The sequence below is a fragment of the Sapajus apella genome, unplaced genomic scaffold (assembly GCF_009761245.1).
Source record: "Sapajus apella isolate SASKATOON/1434 unplaced genomic scaffold, GSC_monkey_1.0 scaffold39, whole genome shotgun sequence".
NCBI lineage: Eukaryota > Metazoa > Chordata > Mammalia > Primates > Cebidae > Sapajus > Sapajus apella.
This window is the reverse complement of record NW_022436979.1, coordinates 19,465,218-19,482,695: the sequence shown is the minus strand read 5'-3', so window position 1 is coordinate 19,482,695 and position 17,478 is coordinate 19,465,218. Positions and strand designations below refer to the sequence as shown.

Genomic DNA, 17,478 nt, shown 5'->3' with positions numbered 1-17,478 from the left:
TGATAAAAATAAATAATATGTGATCCTCCCTACATAATGGGGTGAGATGGGAAGACGCATCTGACCAGCTGTCCAGCGATAATCACTGCCCGCCCTCGCTGTGGTCTGGGATGAAGACAGGCACGTGCTGCTCACACATAGTGAATCTGAAGGTAAGAGGTGGCCTCCACCGTTCCTGCAATCATTACATGTGCGATGCCCTTCTCAGGACGCGCTGAATTTGCTTCTCGCAAATTAAAAGGTGCATGAGTATTGGAATGTCTCAGTATTTCCTCAGACACCATAACAAGGGAAGTGACCTCTCAGTGAAGGACTGCGCTCTGCGTCCATACTCTGGCTGGGCAGGTGCGTTCAGTCCAAATGTACTGCTTGTTTCAAGGCAGCTCAGGGGTAGGCGCTTCGAAAACCCGCCCCAGAGAACTTCCACCAACCAGACCCCACCTCAAATGGAGGGATCTTCTTGTCCACTCCCTGCATTCGGCCAGCAGACTCTGGGTCTGAGGGTTCACTTTCCCTTCAAACAGCATTTCCTCCACCTCCCAGAGTAACCGCTGCACGGTCTGTGCGCTGGCTTCATCAAATTCCTGAAGCAGAAATGCACATTAGTTATAACACTAAACGTCACAGAAGCTCGGCCTTCTTGGTCAGTGCTAATTATATGTTTAACGGGACCCACTATGTAGGCAGGTGCATCACATGGTAAAAAGAAGGTGGCTTTGCAGTCCGACACAGCCCTGCTCCAGCTGTGGCCTTTCTGAGAAATCCCATCTCATTCTGAGCCTAGATTCTTTTCCTGTTAAATAGAGAAAACTTCTACCACAGGAGTTATGAGACTCGAGATTTTGCACAGATGCAGGTATAGGTGGAGGTATTCACACTGCCATAGACATCGGTGTGGATACACACACACGCCCAGATCTGTGTGTCTGTGCGCACACATGCAGCCACGTGTCCCTCACAGAGCTGTGCCTGACACACCTAAGCACACCTGAAAAATACAAGATTTTTTTCTTCTGATGATACCACAGACAAGGAAATTACTTTTGTAGAAAGGGCCATTAACCTCCTCAAATCAATGAACTGGAAAAACTTTTTAAAAAATCCTTAGTTATCCTAAGAAGTCCGGTTAGTAGGGTGAGGCCTGAGTATTGATTTTTCCTCTGGCTTTCGGAGATTCTTGTACTTGGCTGCAGGGAACTGGAGATGAGAGAACCTCTCAGCCTTCCTAGATGGTCTCATCTGGGAGGCAACTCTCCTAGAGCTCAAAGCCAAGGGGAAATTCCTGCCATGTGGGTTTCCAGGAGCACAGGAATTTCCTCAATTCACAGGAAAACTGTGGACTAAGTCAGACACACCTGTCCGCAGACAGTCAGTCCAGGTTGATTTTCATAGAATGCTATTTGTTATTTTCTGCGTTAATTCCTCTCTCAAACTGATAGTAAACCAGATTCCCAGATTACAGGGAAGTTGAATTATTTCTTTTAAAATACAAATAAAAGGAAAATTAATAACAATATTTATCTTCTAGGAGGAGCCTGGGTGGCTGGGGCATGGGAGAGGGCTCCGTTTCATTTCTCTGCCCTTCTGCATTCTGTTCCTTTTGCGAATATTTTCCATCAATAAGTAAATACATTTTTAAAAATTAAAATGAAAAGCAATTATAGGGGCTGGGTCTGGAGTATTTTTAATTCTATAAATGGAATTTATATGAATTTCCCTGGTAATTCCATTAAATGTTGCACTAAAAGAATCCTAGGATTTAGGCACTATGAAGCAGTGGTGTCAGCCTTCTTCCAAGAAAGGTAGGCTTGAGGGGCGGCGGGGAGTGGGTGTCAGGGTGAGGACTGAGGCAGCTGCCCCAAGTGAGGGAGGCGCATGCATGAAAGGTCCTCTAAGCAGTGCTGAGCTGGGTCCCTTCCAGACCCCTTTGGTGCCCCTCCATTGCCAGCTCCCCTGAGAATCACAGCTGTACAGCTGCAGGCAAAAGCGGATTCACATGCGCTATGGGAGTGGAGAATCACTTTTAAAGAAAGCAAAGAGGCCAGCCACAGTGGCTCACACCTATAATCCCAACACTTTAAGAGGCCAAGGCAGGAGGATCACCTGAGGTCAGGAGTTGGAAACAAGCCTGGCCAACATGGTGAGATCCCCGTCTCTACTAAAAATACAAAAATTAGGTGGGCATGGTGGCGCGCACCTGTAAAACCAGCTACTCGGGAGGCTGAGGCAGGAGAATCGCTTGAACCAGGAAGGCGGAGGGTGCAGTGAACCTCCATCCTGGAGATCATGTCACTGTACTCCATCCTGGGCAACAGAGCAAGATTCTGTAAAAAAAAAAACAAGAAGAAGAAAAGAAAAGGAAGGAAAGAAAAACAGCACAAACGAGGTAAAACAGAACACCCGAGGTGCTGTAGCCAGGCGGGCGTTACAGAAGGCTGTGTCCTGGGATTCTCGGAGACCCTTGGAGGGAGGAGACAGTGGAGCCACTGAGTTCCTGAGCAAGCTGAGCTGAGCCGTGGAGGCAACAACTCTCCCAGGGGTACGAGGTGAAGGCAAAATATCTGACTGGGAATACTGGCGATGTGGGGTGGGGGGGGTCTCTCATCTTAGCGACTGTCACAACTTTTACTTTTCCAACAGTTTTGCTTATTCAAGTATTTAGTTGTCAGGGTTTGTCCTGAATTTCTGGCCATGGATACCACCTAAGAAGTCCCAGGGAACACACCGGAGAGCTGGCTGCAGGTTGGAAACAAGAAGGTTGCCGGCAGCTAAGATGGGGCCAGGAGATCACGAGTTTTACTTTTCTCCATAGTTGGCGATCTGTTATTTTCACATGTAACATGTACATGCTTGCATATGTATGTACATGTATGTACGCAGTAGGCCATGTGTTTATAATTGGTAAAACAAACTGAACTTAAGGAAGCAATTCTCCACTATAAATTGTAATTACAAGATGATCCAAAATATTCCAAGACCTACGTCATCTCTCCAGGAATAAAGGGAGCCCCTCTCCGTGGATGAGCCGGTGGTGGAGCTCTGCGTGGCTGATCCAGACCAAGAGGTGTGGCCTCCCGTGGGTGTGGAGCTTCCGCTGGAGGAAAACGATGGCGGGGACTCGCTGCGGGATTGAACACAGGCAAAGAAATCACAGTTACTGGAAGGGCTCGGACTGCTACAGTGGCCTCACTTCTCTGAGGCTGCTTGCTCTTTCATTAATGTATTTGTTAATTTCACAGTATACTAATTTCGAAGTATTTTTACAGTGTGACGTTTACACTAGGCTAACAATAAAACTGCATTTCACTTTTAGAAATGTGTCTAATCACTGATTTTGCTTCCCACATTGGTTACGGGCATCTTGTGGTTTTGCAATCTGAGGCAATGAACAAGATGAATTCTTACCAGGTATATTTATCAATGGCTTGCTGCACATGTCTTGTAAAATGTGTAGGTAAAAGATCTTTGCTTCTCACAGAAAAACTGGGCCTTCTACATCCTTCTGACAGTCCTCTTCTGGAAATAAAACAAAACATGAAAAGTCTCCCTAGTGTAATAATATAGTTTTATTCATTAAGACTTTTAAATTTCCTTTTTGTATACAGTTCCTCCTCTTCTTCTGCCACATTCCTCCAAACCCACCTGTGCATAAGTTTGTGCGCACGCACATACACACATGCACACACACACACACACACACACCACATCCTCAAGAAACTGAGGCTTAGGGCCTTGTCATTTTTCTTTTTCTTTTCTTTCTCTATTTTTCTGAGACGGAGTCTCGCCCTGTTGCCCAGGCTGGAGTGCAGTGGCATAATCTCAGGCCACTGCAACGTCCACCTCCTGGGTTCAAGCGATTCTCCTGCCTCAGCCTCCTGAGGAGCTGGGATGACAAGCGCCCACTACCATGACCGGCTAATTTTTTTTTTTTTTTGTATATTTAGTAGTGATGGGGTTTCACCATGTTGGCCCGGCTGGTCCTGAACTCCTGACCTCGTGATCCACCTGCCTTGGCTTCCCAAAGTGCTGGGATTACAGGCTTTAGCCGCTTGTCCCAGTCCATTTTTTATTTTTCTTAAAATCAAGGTTTCCATTAGCCTACGTGCACCTTTATGTGAACTAAAAACAACATCAACTTTTTGTGACTTAGCCAGATAAGTGAAAGTTGCTCCCAAACAGTTCACAGTATTTCAGGAATTTCAGGTCCCAGTTGACCCTTGACCAGGCCCCTTATACTTGCAAAACCCAACAAGCCCTCCAGTAAAAAAATCATTAATCCCATGTTAACTAAGAAACATCAAATTCTTTCAAGTCACCTAGAAGGCTCACAGATATCTAACTCACTTTAATTTAGCATTGCTGTTTGTTATTTCTAAATAAAAGGTATTTCTTCTGTTTTATTCCCCATTTCATATCTAGATGTTAAATAAACGATTAAGCCTAACTGGTATAGCACAGCTCCTGTTAATCATTGAAATGTCCTTTCAACGAACCGCTTAAAACATTTACTTCCTCTAGTCAAAATATCTTCCTAATGTTTAATAACAACTTCTGTTCTTTAATAGAAACCTTATTTTCCCTTACAAATAAAACATATATTAACATAAGATATGGTAATGAATCAGGAAAAACTTCAACTTTTAATATTTCTAATAAGGACACCACCCAAGCATGCATTTTTTTAAAGTTTGCTTTTGCTTTCAATTATAATGCTACCTAACTGATCTCCACTCACTGCAATTTCTGCCTCCTGGGTTCATGCAATTCTCTTGCCTCAGCCTCCTGAGTAGCTGGGACTACAGGCACCTGCCACCACACCCAGCTAATTTTTGTATTTGTAGTAGAGACGGGGTTTTGCCATGTTGGTCAGGCTGGTCTCGAACTCTTAACCTCAAGTGATACATCTGCCTTGGCCTCCCAAAGTACTGGGATTACAGGCGTGAGCCGCCACGCCCAGCCAACAAAGGGAATTTCTTAAAATCAATTTATTACCATGTGCAGATTAGCAAGGACCTCTGCCTTCCATAGATGTGCCTTGTGCAAGAGCAAGAGAGAATAATAGAATTATATGATGTTTTTTCTTCTCCTTATTGCTTACATATCTTAAGTACAACCAGGTAACTCTGAGAATAAAGGTGTGAAAGGTCACCAGAGAAAAGAACACAGAACAAACTTGATGCTGACAAACCGTTTTACCTTTAGCCCTCTTCAGTTGCTTTCAAGCCATTCATTATTTCTTGCTTACATGTGACTCAATAAACAAATACTAATAACATAACAATCAACTAAAAATTACATCAAACAGATTTGTTTGGCACACTAAGAAAAACATACGGGCATATGAGTTAACATATGATCGAGAAAGAATTTTAAAATTCCGCATGATGAACTAACTAAAACGTTGTTCTTTTATGACACACACCTATAGAACAATCATAGGGGGTTCAAATTTGCTCTGCCACTGAGGCTTCAAGCAAGTCACTTTTCCTCTCCTGAGCACAGTGTCCATATCTGCAGACAAAGTATGTGAAGTATTTAATCAGTGCTGGATAAAAACAGGTTTACTTGCTCACTGCTAGTATTGTTAGATTATTATTACTGTTATTTCACGCAGGGTCTTGCTGTGCTGCCCAGGCTAGAGGGCAGTGGCAGGATCACAGCTCAACCTGCAGGCCTCAAGTTAGCCTCCCACCTTCAGCCTCCCCAGTAGCTGGGACTACAGGTGTCTACCACCACGCTTGGCTTTGTAATGTTTTGTAGAGATGGGGTCTCGCTATATTGCCCAGTCTGATCTTGAATTCCTGTGCTCAAGTGACCCTCCTGCCTCAGCCTCCAAAGCTGCTGGGACTACAGGCATGAGCCACCGCACCTGGCCTTTCACTGCTGTCATCATCTCCACATGCTCCTCTATGAAGATGCTGTGTTCTTGTTTCTTTGGGCCTCCCATAACATTTTGTGTTATACAGCTCTTTTCACATTTTAACTTTTTGCTGTGACCTTGACACCTTATTCATCTTTTAATCTAAGCACCGGAAATCACGCTCATCACACAAAAGATGCCCTCTGTTGAAAGAATCAACAGGCAAAGATGAAATTAGCAACTCAAATGCAGAATTCATTTTCACTATAGAATTACTCTGAAGACTTATGCCTGAAACATAGGATTACATTGTGACTGGATATGAAAATATTCCCCAGATTCAAGACATTATTGGATAATTTTGCATTTTTTACTAGTTAAAAACTCACAGCTCCTCTTTTGGGAGCTGATGTTCCCCCCCCAGTGGTTTTCACCTCCAAATGGGGCGTCTGCTCTGCTCAAGACCACCTTTCCTGCTTCTAGCTCCTCCTCCGCCTTTTGTGCAAAGTCAGAGCTAAATTCACAATGGGACGCATGCCAGTTTGTTTTGTTTTCAATGAATAATTTCTTCCTCTAGGAAATTCACTCTTTTTCAGGGGAAAGGGTGGAATGTCTTTTCAAATTAAGAAGAAAATTATTTACAAAACAGAGGAACTCGTGTCACTTCACAACGCAGCATATCCTTTTCAGGACCAGGCTTCCCACTGTCTTGGATGCGGAGCTGAGGCCAGGATGTCTTGGGATGCAGGGGAGTGGGAAATGGAAGCTGGGTAACAGCCACACCGATTATTATAAATCAGATGCCTTAAAACTCCCCTACTTCCGGCAGGGCGCAGTGGCTCACGCCTGTAATCCCAGCACTTGGGAAGGCTGAGGCAGGCGGATCACCTGAGGTCGGGAGTTCAAGACGAGCCTGACGAACATGGAGAAACCCCATCTCTACTAAAAATACAAAAATTAGCCAGCCATGGTGGTGCATGCCTGTAACCCAGCTTCTTGGGAGACTGAGGCAGGAGAATCGCTTAAACCCGGGAGGCGGAGGTTGCGGTGGGCCGAGATTGCGCCATTGCACTCCAGCCTGGGCAACAAGAGTGAGACTACGTCTCAAAAAAAAAAAAAAAAAACCGCCCCTGCTTCCATCCCATTTCTCCATCGCTTTTCTTCTCTGCCCTTCCCCTCCGTGTCTCCTTTTGAGCAATTTTTTGAGCTTCAGAGTTCAGTGTAGTAACATACAAACTTGACCACAGAGTTCACACAAAAAACTAGGCGAACAGGAATTCAAGCCCCTATCTCAATGACTACCCACGAGCACAAGGAAGATAGGGATGGAGTTTCTTCCGGGGCCCAGGCCACTGAGCTGCATGTCTCTCCGGGACCACAAGTGACTAACGTCATGAATTAAGAGCAAAGCCTAGAAAATCCCTTTCTTTTCTGTCACATTTTCTTTTAGTTCTTTTGGTTTCTCTATTTTCTAACCAAGAACTGCACAGTTCCTCCAGGTATAATGTTGAACCTCTTTAATCCCCACGTAAATTATGGACTAGTATATATCCTACACAGTCTAAGAAAGTCTACACAACTTACCAGATGCATCCTAAAGGGTCTGAAAACTTGAATGAGGTGGCCTGTCTACGAAACTTCTATTACGCAATATGTAGACATGCAGGTTCTACACTAGTTCCCGGCCATGCTCTTTAAATGTAGCAAGGCTGCTGACGTGGGGACAGGACCCAGAGCTCCGTGGGGTGGACTGAAGTGCAGCACTGAACTATATTGTACTCATTTGCTGGGGCATGGAGGTTAAGGGGGAGTTCCAATCTCCATGGCTCCATTCCAGCTGTCAGGGAAAGAGTTACTTTTTTAGGTTGCTTCTTGACGGTCCACAAACCCCTGCCGCACTGCTCTGTAGAAATTCTAGTGTCAAACACTGACAGCAGCTTTCAGAATTTTCTATTCCTAAGTTGACATAAGCACTGTACTCTGAAGTGCAGGCTGGTTTTCTGGACCGGGCGGCACACACGGACACTCCAGGGTGGCCATGGGAAGCCGCTCCTCAGCGCGCAACACTCGCACCCCCCTGACCGAGACGAGCAAGTCCCAGGCGCGGCCGCGGCCACGGAGGAGTGCTTTTGGCGTGAGCCGTGCCGGGGAAGGCCGCACCATTCCCCGGTGCCCGCAGGGAAGTCCGGGCCAGACGCAGCCGGCACCGGGCAGAGGACACCGCGCACGTCGCCCGCGGAGCGGCCGGAAGGCGAGCCCGGCTGCGGATGAGACTCACCCGATCACGATCAGCCCCAGGCCTGTGCTCGCGGAACCCGCGCTGGGCCCAGCGCTAGGCTGGGGCACCGTCAGGGAGGGGCAGCGCGCGCGGGACCCACGCGGACAGCTGGTCACGCGCGCCCGCGGCCCCCGCCACCCCCGGGCCGGGGCTCCCCGCCCGCCCGAGCCTGCGCCCACCGCGCCTCCGGCCCAGCTCAGGCGGCCCGGGCGCGCCCGGGGTCCGCGAGGCTCGCGCGCCCCTTCCCTCTCCAGATCCTCCCCACGCCCGCGCGCGGCGCCGCCTCCTCCGCCCTGCGCTGCGCCCTCGCCGGCCCGGCCCACCCGCTAATCCAGGCCGCGCCGCCCACCCCGGCTCCCTGCCGGGCGGGTTTCTCAACCCAGGGCCGCCCCGCAGCGCACAGCCCAGCCTCCCTACGCCTTCCGGGTCTCCGGGGCTATGCAGGCAGGTGCTGGCTGCCCCTCCCTCTTCCAAATCGGATTTCACCCACTTAAGAAGGAAAGAAGAGCCACAGGACCATCTCGCCTGTCCCCCCCCCCGCCCCATCGAAGGCTGCGGACGCCGGGCTGGGGTGGGGAGTGGGCCATTGAGTTTAAAGTGAAGCCTGGATCGGGTCAATGCGAGCCCCGTTACCCCACCAACGGGAACGCTAGATCTAGGCAGACACACTCAAGACGGGGCCCGTCCCCGCCCGTCCTGCCCTGCAGGCTCACGCAGCCCGGAGCAGGCCTCCGCCTGCGTTATTAACGCGCGCTTGATTCCGTTTTGGAGGCCCAGGATCACACCAGGAGCAGAGCAGCTGGGCTCTCCTGTGAGCCGGTGAAACTGGCAAGCCGTCCTTTTCAAATGCTAAGGGGGGTAGGGGTGAGGGCCGGAGGGGAACTGCATTTTCTGAGCCTAGTCTCAGAGGGTGGGCACTGCACTAAGCATGCCTTTCCCCGTAGAACAAACCACCCCGCATGTAAGTAATCAAGTCATTTTGTTATGCTCATATTGCACAGAATTCAGGAATACCGGCAGGTGGAGTGATTCTTCTGCTCTACGTGGGGTCGCTCAGTGGTATACAGGTGGAGGGTGGTCTGGTCTGCAGGGTCTAAGAAGGGTTCAGGACAGGGATTTTAGTAATGACAGTTAGTTCACTGAGTGCCGGTACACGTTTCATCCCGGTCCTGCCATAGCCAGTCTCTTTTGAGAGCTGAGGCCATCTAAGTTTCAACACGTACAAATTATTTCTGCTGCCCAATATCCTCCGTTTACAGAAATAAATCATGTTTCTCTGAGTTTTTAGTAAAAAGCCCAGTTTATTTCTGATGGACCGCCCCAGCATGATAAGGAACCACTACCAGTAACAAAAACAGTAGTCCAGCCAGGGTGGCTCACGCCTGTAATCCCAGCACTTTGGGAGGCTGAGGTGGGTGGATCACTTGAGATCAGGAGTTCCAGACCAGCCCAGCCAGCGTGGCGAAACCCCAGTCTCTACTGAAATATAAAAATTAGCTGGGTGTGGTGGTGTGTGCCTGTAATCCCAGCTACTCAGGAGGCTGAGGCACAAGAATCATTTCAACCCAGGAGGCCGAGGTTGCATTAGCCAAGATGGTGCCATTGCCCATTGCACTCCAGCCTGGGCGACAGAGGGAGACTCCATCTCAAAGACAAACAAATGAAAAAACAGCAATCCATTGTTGAACTAAGGACACTGGGATCCTCCCCACTTTTATAAAAGTGCTAAGTGGTTATAAATTATAAAGTCAATGAGATTTTAAATCCTGATACATGTATATATGTGATATGTGTGTAAGTGTATCCATATCAGGAAAACTGATGGTATCTGAAGTCCACCCTGCCCTGCTGTTATTACTTTTTTAAAATTATTATTGTGTATAGTTTCTTTTTTCTTTTAAATTTAATTGCATGTTAGGTTTTGGGGTACATGTGAAGAACATGCAAGATTATTGCACAGGTACACACATGGCAGTGTGATTTGCTGCCTTCCTCCCCATCACCTATGTCTGGCATTTCTCCCCATGCTCTCTCTCCCCAGCTCCCCACCGCTGATATTACTTATATTGCCAGGGGCAGGAGGTAGTACAAAAGTAAGTGGCCTGGTGTGATGGCTCACACAGGTAACCACAGTTGTTTTGGGAGGCCAAGGTGGAAGGATCACTAGAACCCAGGAGTTCAAGACCAGCCTGGGTAACAGAGCAAGACCCTGCCTCAAAAACAAAGTAAAAATCAAACACAAAGTCATTTAAGATCCAAACATAGGCCAGCTGCTTTTACTTTTATATATATTATTTTACATATATTCTTACATATATTATTTTACATATATAACTTAATACCCATAGTAGGCAGATACTATTATCACTATTTTGTTGATGAAAATACTGATGACAGAGACTTTAAGTAATATGTTCAAGGTCACGCAGCTAGGATGTATGGGTGTGAGTATGTTCCAGATAACTATTATCCTGTAACAAATCACCCCAAATGTAGTAGATTAAATCCACAGCCACTTTGCTATGCTCATGAGCCACAGAATTCAGGAATTCCGGCAGGTTGAGCGATTCTCCTGCTCCATGTGGGGCCGCTCAGTGGCATATAGGTAGAGGGTGGCCTGGTCTGGAGGGTCTGAGAAGGCTTCACTCACGTGTCTACACCACACAGTGGGGAGTGGCTAGAAGCATGGCCTCAGATGGACCCTCTCTCATGCGGCCTCCACACTTCTCCAAGTAGCCCCTCCAGTGAAATAGTCAGGATTTCTACATGTCGGCTTAGGGCTCCAAGAAAGCAAGGTAGGAGCTGTCAGCTCTATTCAAGGCTGCAGCCGGCAGTGTCTCCTCCACTGTACTCCATGATCAAAGCAGTCCCAGAATGAAAGAGTTGGAAAACAGACCCCCTCCCCTCACAGTGGGAAGAACCGATGGCCGTCTATAGTCTGCCATAACCCTCCTCTGGCCACACGTCATTTACACCGCTCCACAGGCACGATACACCCAGCTCTCTCAAGATGCTCAGAAGTTTCATCATCTAAAGCACCTCCACGTATGGATAAGGCTTCTGCTTGGGGTATTTCCTTTACATCTGAAGACCTGTGAACTAAAGAGAGAAGGCAACCTTCCCCACATCCAGCCGACAACGGTGAGACAGAGCCAGGACAGCAGCAATGGGCACCTGTCCGACAGGAGGGGCAGCAGAGGGCACCTGTCCGACAGGAGGGGCAGCAGAGGGCACCTGTCCGACAGGAGGGGCAGCAGAGGGCACCTGTCTGACAGGAGGGGCAGCAGAGCCACACAGCAGCCACTGTGGGTTGCAGCAGGCTGTGCCACCTGTGCCTTGAGGAGGACTCACTTCTCCCTGCCTTCTTCCCAGCCCTTAGCTCCATCCTCTGGGCTCTTGCTTCTACCCTCTGAGACTTCCTCAGGGATAAGAAATGGCCTAAGTTTGCAACTGAGTAGCCTCCCTGCTTTCTTCCACAGAAGGCCGAGAAGGGGGTCCAAAAATCTGTGCCCCTTTTAGTTTAAGCCAGCGGTGCTTCCATCACTCTGCCAATATAGTTCTCTTAGAACCTTGTGGTTTTCTTTGAATTTTGTCAGAGTTCACCCCTTCCATTATTTTATCAGAGTTCACCCCTTCCACTAGTCACAAACCACAATGGCTTCTCTGAGATGGGCCTTTGGTCCACCTTTGAGATAGATGTGGGACAATTCTCTTACGATTTTTTTAAAGTCTTATTGTTTCTCCTAGAGGATCTATGAGATACCCCTAAATCTGACATCTTAATAACACAAACCTTTGATTTCACCTTTACAACTGCCTAGGATTTGATCTTTGCACAGAGGCCATTTTTCAGTTTTGTGCGGAGAGATTGTGATGGTCAAAGTTTCACGAACCCATCAAGTCCTGACTTTTATATTTCCTATGACTTCTGTTCAAAACCTGAACCGTTCCTTAATTCATTTTTCCCTTCTCTCAAATTTCAAAATCTAAAGCTATGTTGCTTGCTTAAAGATTAAAGTGATAAAATCTTCACGTTGGATGGGTTTAGATCACCACTGTCTGACAGAAATATGATGTGAATACATGCAATTTTAAATTTTCTAGGATTCACATTTATAAAGTGAAAGAAACAGGGACAATTAATTTTAATGATATATTTTATTTAATCTAATATAGCTAAGATATTATCATTTTAACATAAAAAATAATAGATATTTTAAAAATTTGTGTAGTAAGTTTTGAAATCCAGTGTGTATTTTACACTTATATTTCATGTATCCAACAAAGCTCTAATATCCAGTATCTTTAAAAAACTTAAAAACAAATTTGCAAGAAAAAAAAAACAACCCCATAAACAAGTGGGCAAAGGGCATGAACAGACACTTTTCAAAAGAAGACATATATGTGGCCAGCAATCATATAGAACAAAGCTCAACATCACCTATCATTAGAGAAATGCAATTCGAAACCACAATGAGATACCATCTCACACAAGTCGGAATAGATATTCACAAAAAGGCAAAAACCACAGACACTGGCAACTGGGATTGGAACTACTTCACTGACTCTCCTGGGTCTCCAACTTGGCCTTTCTCCTTGAAGACCTTGTGACTAGTCAGCTCCATAATCAATCAGCTAAGTCCTTGTAATAAATCTCTTTATACAAATATATATAGATACAGATTTTGAGGTAGACATAGATCTCCTATTGGCTCTTTTTCTGGAGAAACCTAATACAATGTTATTTGTACTTATTCCATATATTTTCCATCTTTCCTTGATTATTTAAACCCTAATTGAGAATTGAAAAGTATGTAACTCTTTCTATCTTATTAAGTGTTTTACATTTTAATGGCAAGGACCCCGGCCCCAGTAATTACAAATTGGAAACCTCAATTTCCACAATAATAGGTCTGCCTTAGCCTACTTTGGAGAATTCATTAGGATAAAATAAATGATATAGGCTGGGCACAGTGCCTCAGCACTTTGGGAGGCCAAGCGGCGAGGATTTCTTGAGCTTGGGAGTTCAAGACAAGCCTGGGCAACATAGTGAGACCTTGTCTCTATAAAAAAAGATAAAATTAAATAGCTTGGTGTGTTCTCACAGATCTGTAGTCCCAACTACTTGAGAGGCTGAAGTGGGAGGAATGATTAGAGCCCAGGAGATGGAGGCTTCAGTAAGCTGTGGTGACGTCACTGCACTCCAGCCTGGGTGGATGAAGCAAGACACTGTCTCAAAAAAAACAAGTGGTATATGTGACTACGTGATCACCCTCTGAAAATTAGTAATATAAAATACAAAATTATTCCAAAAATTATAAGCAACATTTACCTCCTCTAAAACTCGACCTGATTTCAAATGCTGGCTCCCTCTTGCCCTAGCCGTGAGATCCTGAGCTGGTAACTTAATGCTTTGAGCAGATGTTAGCTAGAGCAAGGCTAATAATATTGTCTTCCTTGTGTGAATGAGAAACAAATTTTGGAAAGTGCGTATAGATACATAATAAGTTGTAAGTTAAATGATTCTTTTTTTCAGCATTTAAAGCATTGAGTTACTTAAACTGAGTGGTTTTTTTTTTTTTTTTTTTTTTCGAGACAGAGTTTCCCTCTTGTTACCCAGGCTGGAGTGCAATGGCACGATCTTGGCTCACCGCAACCTCTGCCTCCTGGGTTCAGGCAATTCTCCTGCCTCAGCCTCCTGAGTAGCTGGGATTACAGGCACGCGCCACCATGCCCAGCTAATGTTTTGTATTTTTAGTAGAGATGGGGTTTCACCATGTTGACCAGGATGGTCTCGATCTCTTGACCTCATGATCCACCCGCCTCGGCCTCCCAAAGTGCTGGGATTACAGGCGTGAACCACCGCGCCTGGCCTGAGTGTTTTTTTTTAATGTTAGGTGGAGTACTAACCAGTTCATTTTAATATTATGCACTATAATATGTAAAAATTACATATCATCTTTCATATTTATCCAGTATGAGCAGTCCTGGCTTTACATGGGTGTCACGTACACTGAAAGTTGTACATATCAGAACGGTGTCCTTGCTCTTTAAATATACACATATACATACAACTATGTCATCTCTCTAACCACAGAGCTTCTCCAGTAGCAGTGAGCATCTCCAGTGCCTAGATGGTGATTCCTAACACTGCTTAGTCCATTTGGGCTGCTGTATTGACGCAGACTGGGTGATTTATCAACAACAGAAATGTATTAGGTTGGTGCAAAAGTAACTGCGGGTTTTGCCATTACCTATTTCCCACAGGTCTGAAGGCTGGGAAATCCAAGACCAAGGTGGCGGCAGATTCAGTGTCTGGGTGCCTTCCAGCTGTGTCTTCACATGGCCCGAAGGGTGAACAAGCCCCCTAGGCCCTCTGTTATTCACAAGGACTCTGCAATCATGACCTGATCGCCTCCTAAACGCCCCACCCTTAGTGCCACTTCACTGGAGAGAGCTTTCAACCTATGGATTTTGGGGGACACGAACATTCAGACCACACCAAATGCCATTCTCCAGCAGAGGGACCAGGGCTCCTTGGAGAAGGGGCTGATTCTGGCTGGGGCAGGGAAATACAAAATGTACCTGGAGCGTCTTATACTGCCAGACTGTAGGAAAGTGCTCAAAACACAAAAACAAAAATAACAAAAGAATGAGAGCATGTCACAAGCCAACGTGCAAGAGCCCCAGTCGGTCAAAGCTGGACCAGCCTGAGGAACAAGTCATGCGCTATTGCATCACAACTAAAGTGCAAGGTAAATTTCCAGAAGCCCATACTGAGAGAAACAAGCAAATGGGAAAGAAGAGGTGGATTTCCTACAGAAGAACTCCACACCAGTGATGTGTATTTCCCGTTTCCAGGAGGCGGGCCTCACGCCTTCTTCTCCCAGCTTGAGTGGGACCTTGACTGCAGTGTGGAAGCAGGGGGTGACTTCACAGGGGGGGACCTGACAAGCACTCCCAGAGCCAGGTGGTCAAGGCTGACACCATCCGCCAGGAGTCATGTTGATGTGCACCCTTGCGATGAGGCAATGAGACCAGAACTTCCCCTCTGTGGCCTTCCCCACCAAGCCCACAACCCCAGTCTCACCATAATGAAAACACAGGCGAACCCCAGTGGAGAGGCATTCCATAAAGCACGCGACCAGGGCTCCTCCAAACCATATTGGTCATCAAAACAAGAAGGTCTGAGAAACTGTCTCGGACCAGAGGACACCGAGGAGGCGTGACAAACCCGTGTAACGTACAGTGGACCCTGGAAGAGCGGAAGAGCACCGGGGCAAGTGGTGGTCGTGGTTAATACTAGTTGAGTGGGCTCTTAGTGAAACACATGACCCTTCATCATGCAGTGGACCTCATCCGACCTCTGAAATTCTCTGGTTCACTATTTGCAAATTCACCTATTTTCTAAAATATAATTGCAACATCCAAAATAATCTGTCACCTCTGCAGATTTTGGACTTACCAAGCCTCCACAATCAGGTGAACCAATTTTTTAAAAAAATCTCTCTCCCTTTCCGCATACGCAACCCCCCCCCCCCCACACACACACACACGCTCTCACACTCACTAACTCATCCTGTCCGATCTGCTTCTCTGAAGAACCTGACTAGTACTCTGGTGAAATCAGAATAAAATGTGGAGTTTAGCTGATGGTAACAGACTGATGTTGGTTCATTACTTGTGACACGTGTACCAGAATAATAGGGAGCTGCTTTTCTGTAAATCTAAACCTGCTCTAAAATAAAAAGTCTGTTTTAAAAATGCTTGCATTTAAATATATTTTACAAGTTAGCAACTTCCTTCAGAGAAGACTAATAAAACAATATCATGTTTTATTGATGCCCCGCCTCCTGAAAGGGGGGGACAGACATCACTGGTGTAGAGTTCTTCTCTAGGACAAGTGCTGAAATTTACAAATACATTGTTTTAAAACGAGTCCAGGAAATTGTAATAAAGAATATGATTATTAAATAACAGAATTTTTCTTCTATGAGAATTTTCTAGGAATAGCCTATGTAAACCAAGCTATAGCTCTAGGTTGGGACTGAAAGGTCGCATGCAGTAATAGTGAAATGTTGGCATGTAATACTGTCAGAAGGCCACCAGATGTCAACATTCCCCCTCTTTCATCACTATTTAAAAAAAAAAAAAAAACACCTTTCCCAGATTTATGTCTTTTTGGTAAGATTTAGGATTTGCCGAATTTTCATACCAGAACAGATGGGAATCCTGTTTAAATCAGAAGTCACCGCTCCAGGGGACAGTAGCTGGTACGCCTGCCAACAGAAGGTGTCATAATAAGGAATGTACATGAGGGATGGGTGCTTTCGCTCTGACGGGCACTTAGGGCCGCAGACTAATGTACCTTTCTCGTAAACCTCACAACAACCACCTGAACAAAACCTTCAGCCACCTGACCTGAAAGGTGGTTACTCTTTTATACAGAAAAAAACAGAGGGTCAGCAACATCCAGTAAACTCCTAAGCGTACACAGCATCCTCCAGATCAGTCCAGTCTGGCTTTAAACGTTTAGCTTTCAAAGACTTATCTCAAATCCAATCGGCTGATTTCTGTTAAAGTTTCTTTCGTTATTGGCCTGTTTTAAACACAACAAATGTGTTCTACTGCAGGATCCACTAACATGTATTGAACATGTACCACATGGCAGGCCCTGTTTTAAGCACCTGATATGTACCTGTGTATTTGAGCATCAGTCATTCTTTGAAGGGGGCGCTACTGTTGGTGTCACTCTGCCAGTGAGAACACTCAGGCAGAGAGGTGGACGGAAAGGCAGGGGCACCTGTTAGGCCGTGGGCAGCCGGGCTAGTTCAGCACCACGCCTCCAGCCCCGCAGGGCACAGCGGCACAGCTCTCCACAATCATACAGAGACGCTAAAGCTCCCACAAATGGCAGAGACCAGCAAGACACTTTAAAATTGCTATGAATGTTGTATCCAAAAAGAGAAGATGAAAAATACTTAGACTTTTAACATGAAGAGCATAAAAAGCCTAGAAAGTCCTAGGTCATCAATGAAGTCCACAAGCTTATAGGAAATTGTAGAAAAATACAGAATGAGTACATTATTCAAAATAAAATACCAAAGTTCTAGAACAGAATAATTATTAGGTAGGATCATATGAAATTGTCCATATTATACTATTTGAACCAGAGAAACAGAAATTTCATTGTTTCAACCTAATATAATGAACAAATGGGTTCAATGACATTCTTTAATAGCCAACATTTTTTTCTTACTTTTACACATTTGTTTACTGTATCAGTATAAAGTGAAAAAAAAAGAAAAAAGAATCTAAAAACTGTTTTTATGAAAATTTT

The 17,478-nt window shown here is 45.8% G+C and overlaps 1 protein-coding gene and 1 long non-coding RNA gene across 2 annotated transcripts in view; one reads left to right on the top strand and one right to left on the bottom strand.

Annotated features, from left to right (window-relative positions):
* FAM149A (family with sequence similarity 149 member A) overlaps positions 1 to 17,478 on the bottom strand; it is a 63,074-nt gene that overhangs the window by 19,310 nt on the left and 26,286 nt on the right. Inside the window, 3 exon segments of the mRNA XM_032298602.1 lie at positions 442 to 584; positions 2,983 to 3,121; positions 3,406 to 3,516. Coding sequence (XP_032154493.1) covers positions 442 to 584; positions 2,983 to 3,121; positions 3,406 to 3,516 — 393 coding nt within the window.
* Positions 11,691 to 17,478, top strand: part of LOC116565277 — a 19,394-nt gene continuing 13,606 nt past the window's right edge. The window contains exon 1 of the long non-coding RNA XR_004275360.1: positions 11,691 to 11,779. This is a non-coding gene — a long non-coding RNA (uncharacterized LOC116565277). The remainder of the gene's footprint in view (positions 11,780 to 17,478) is intronic.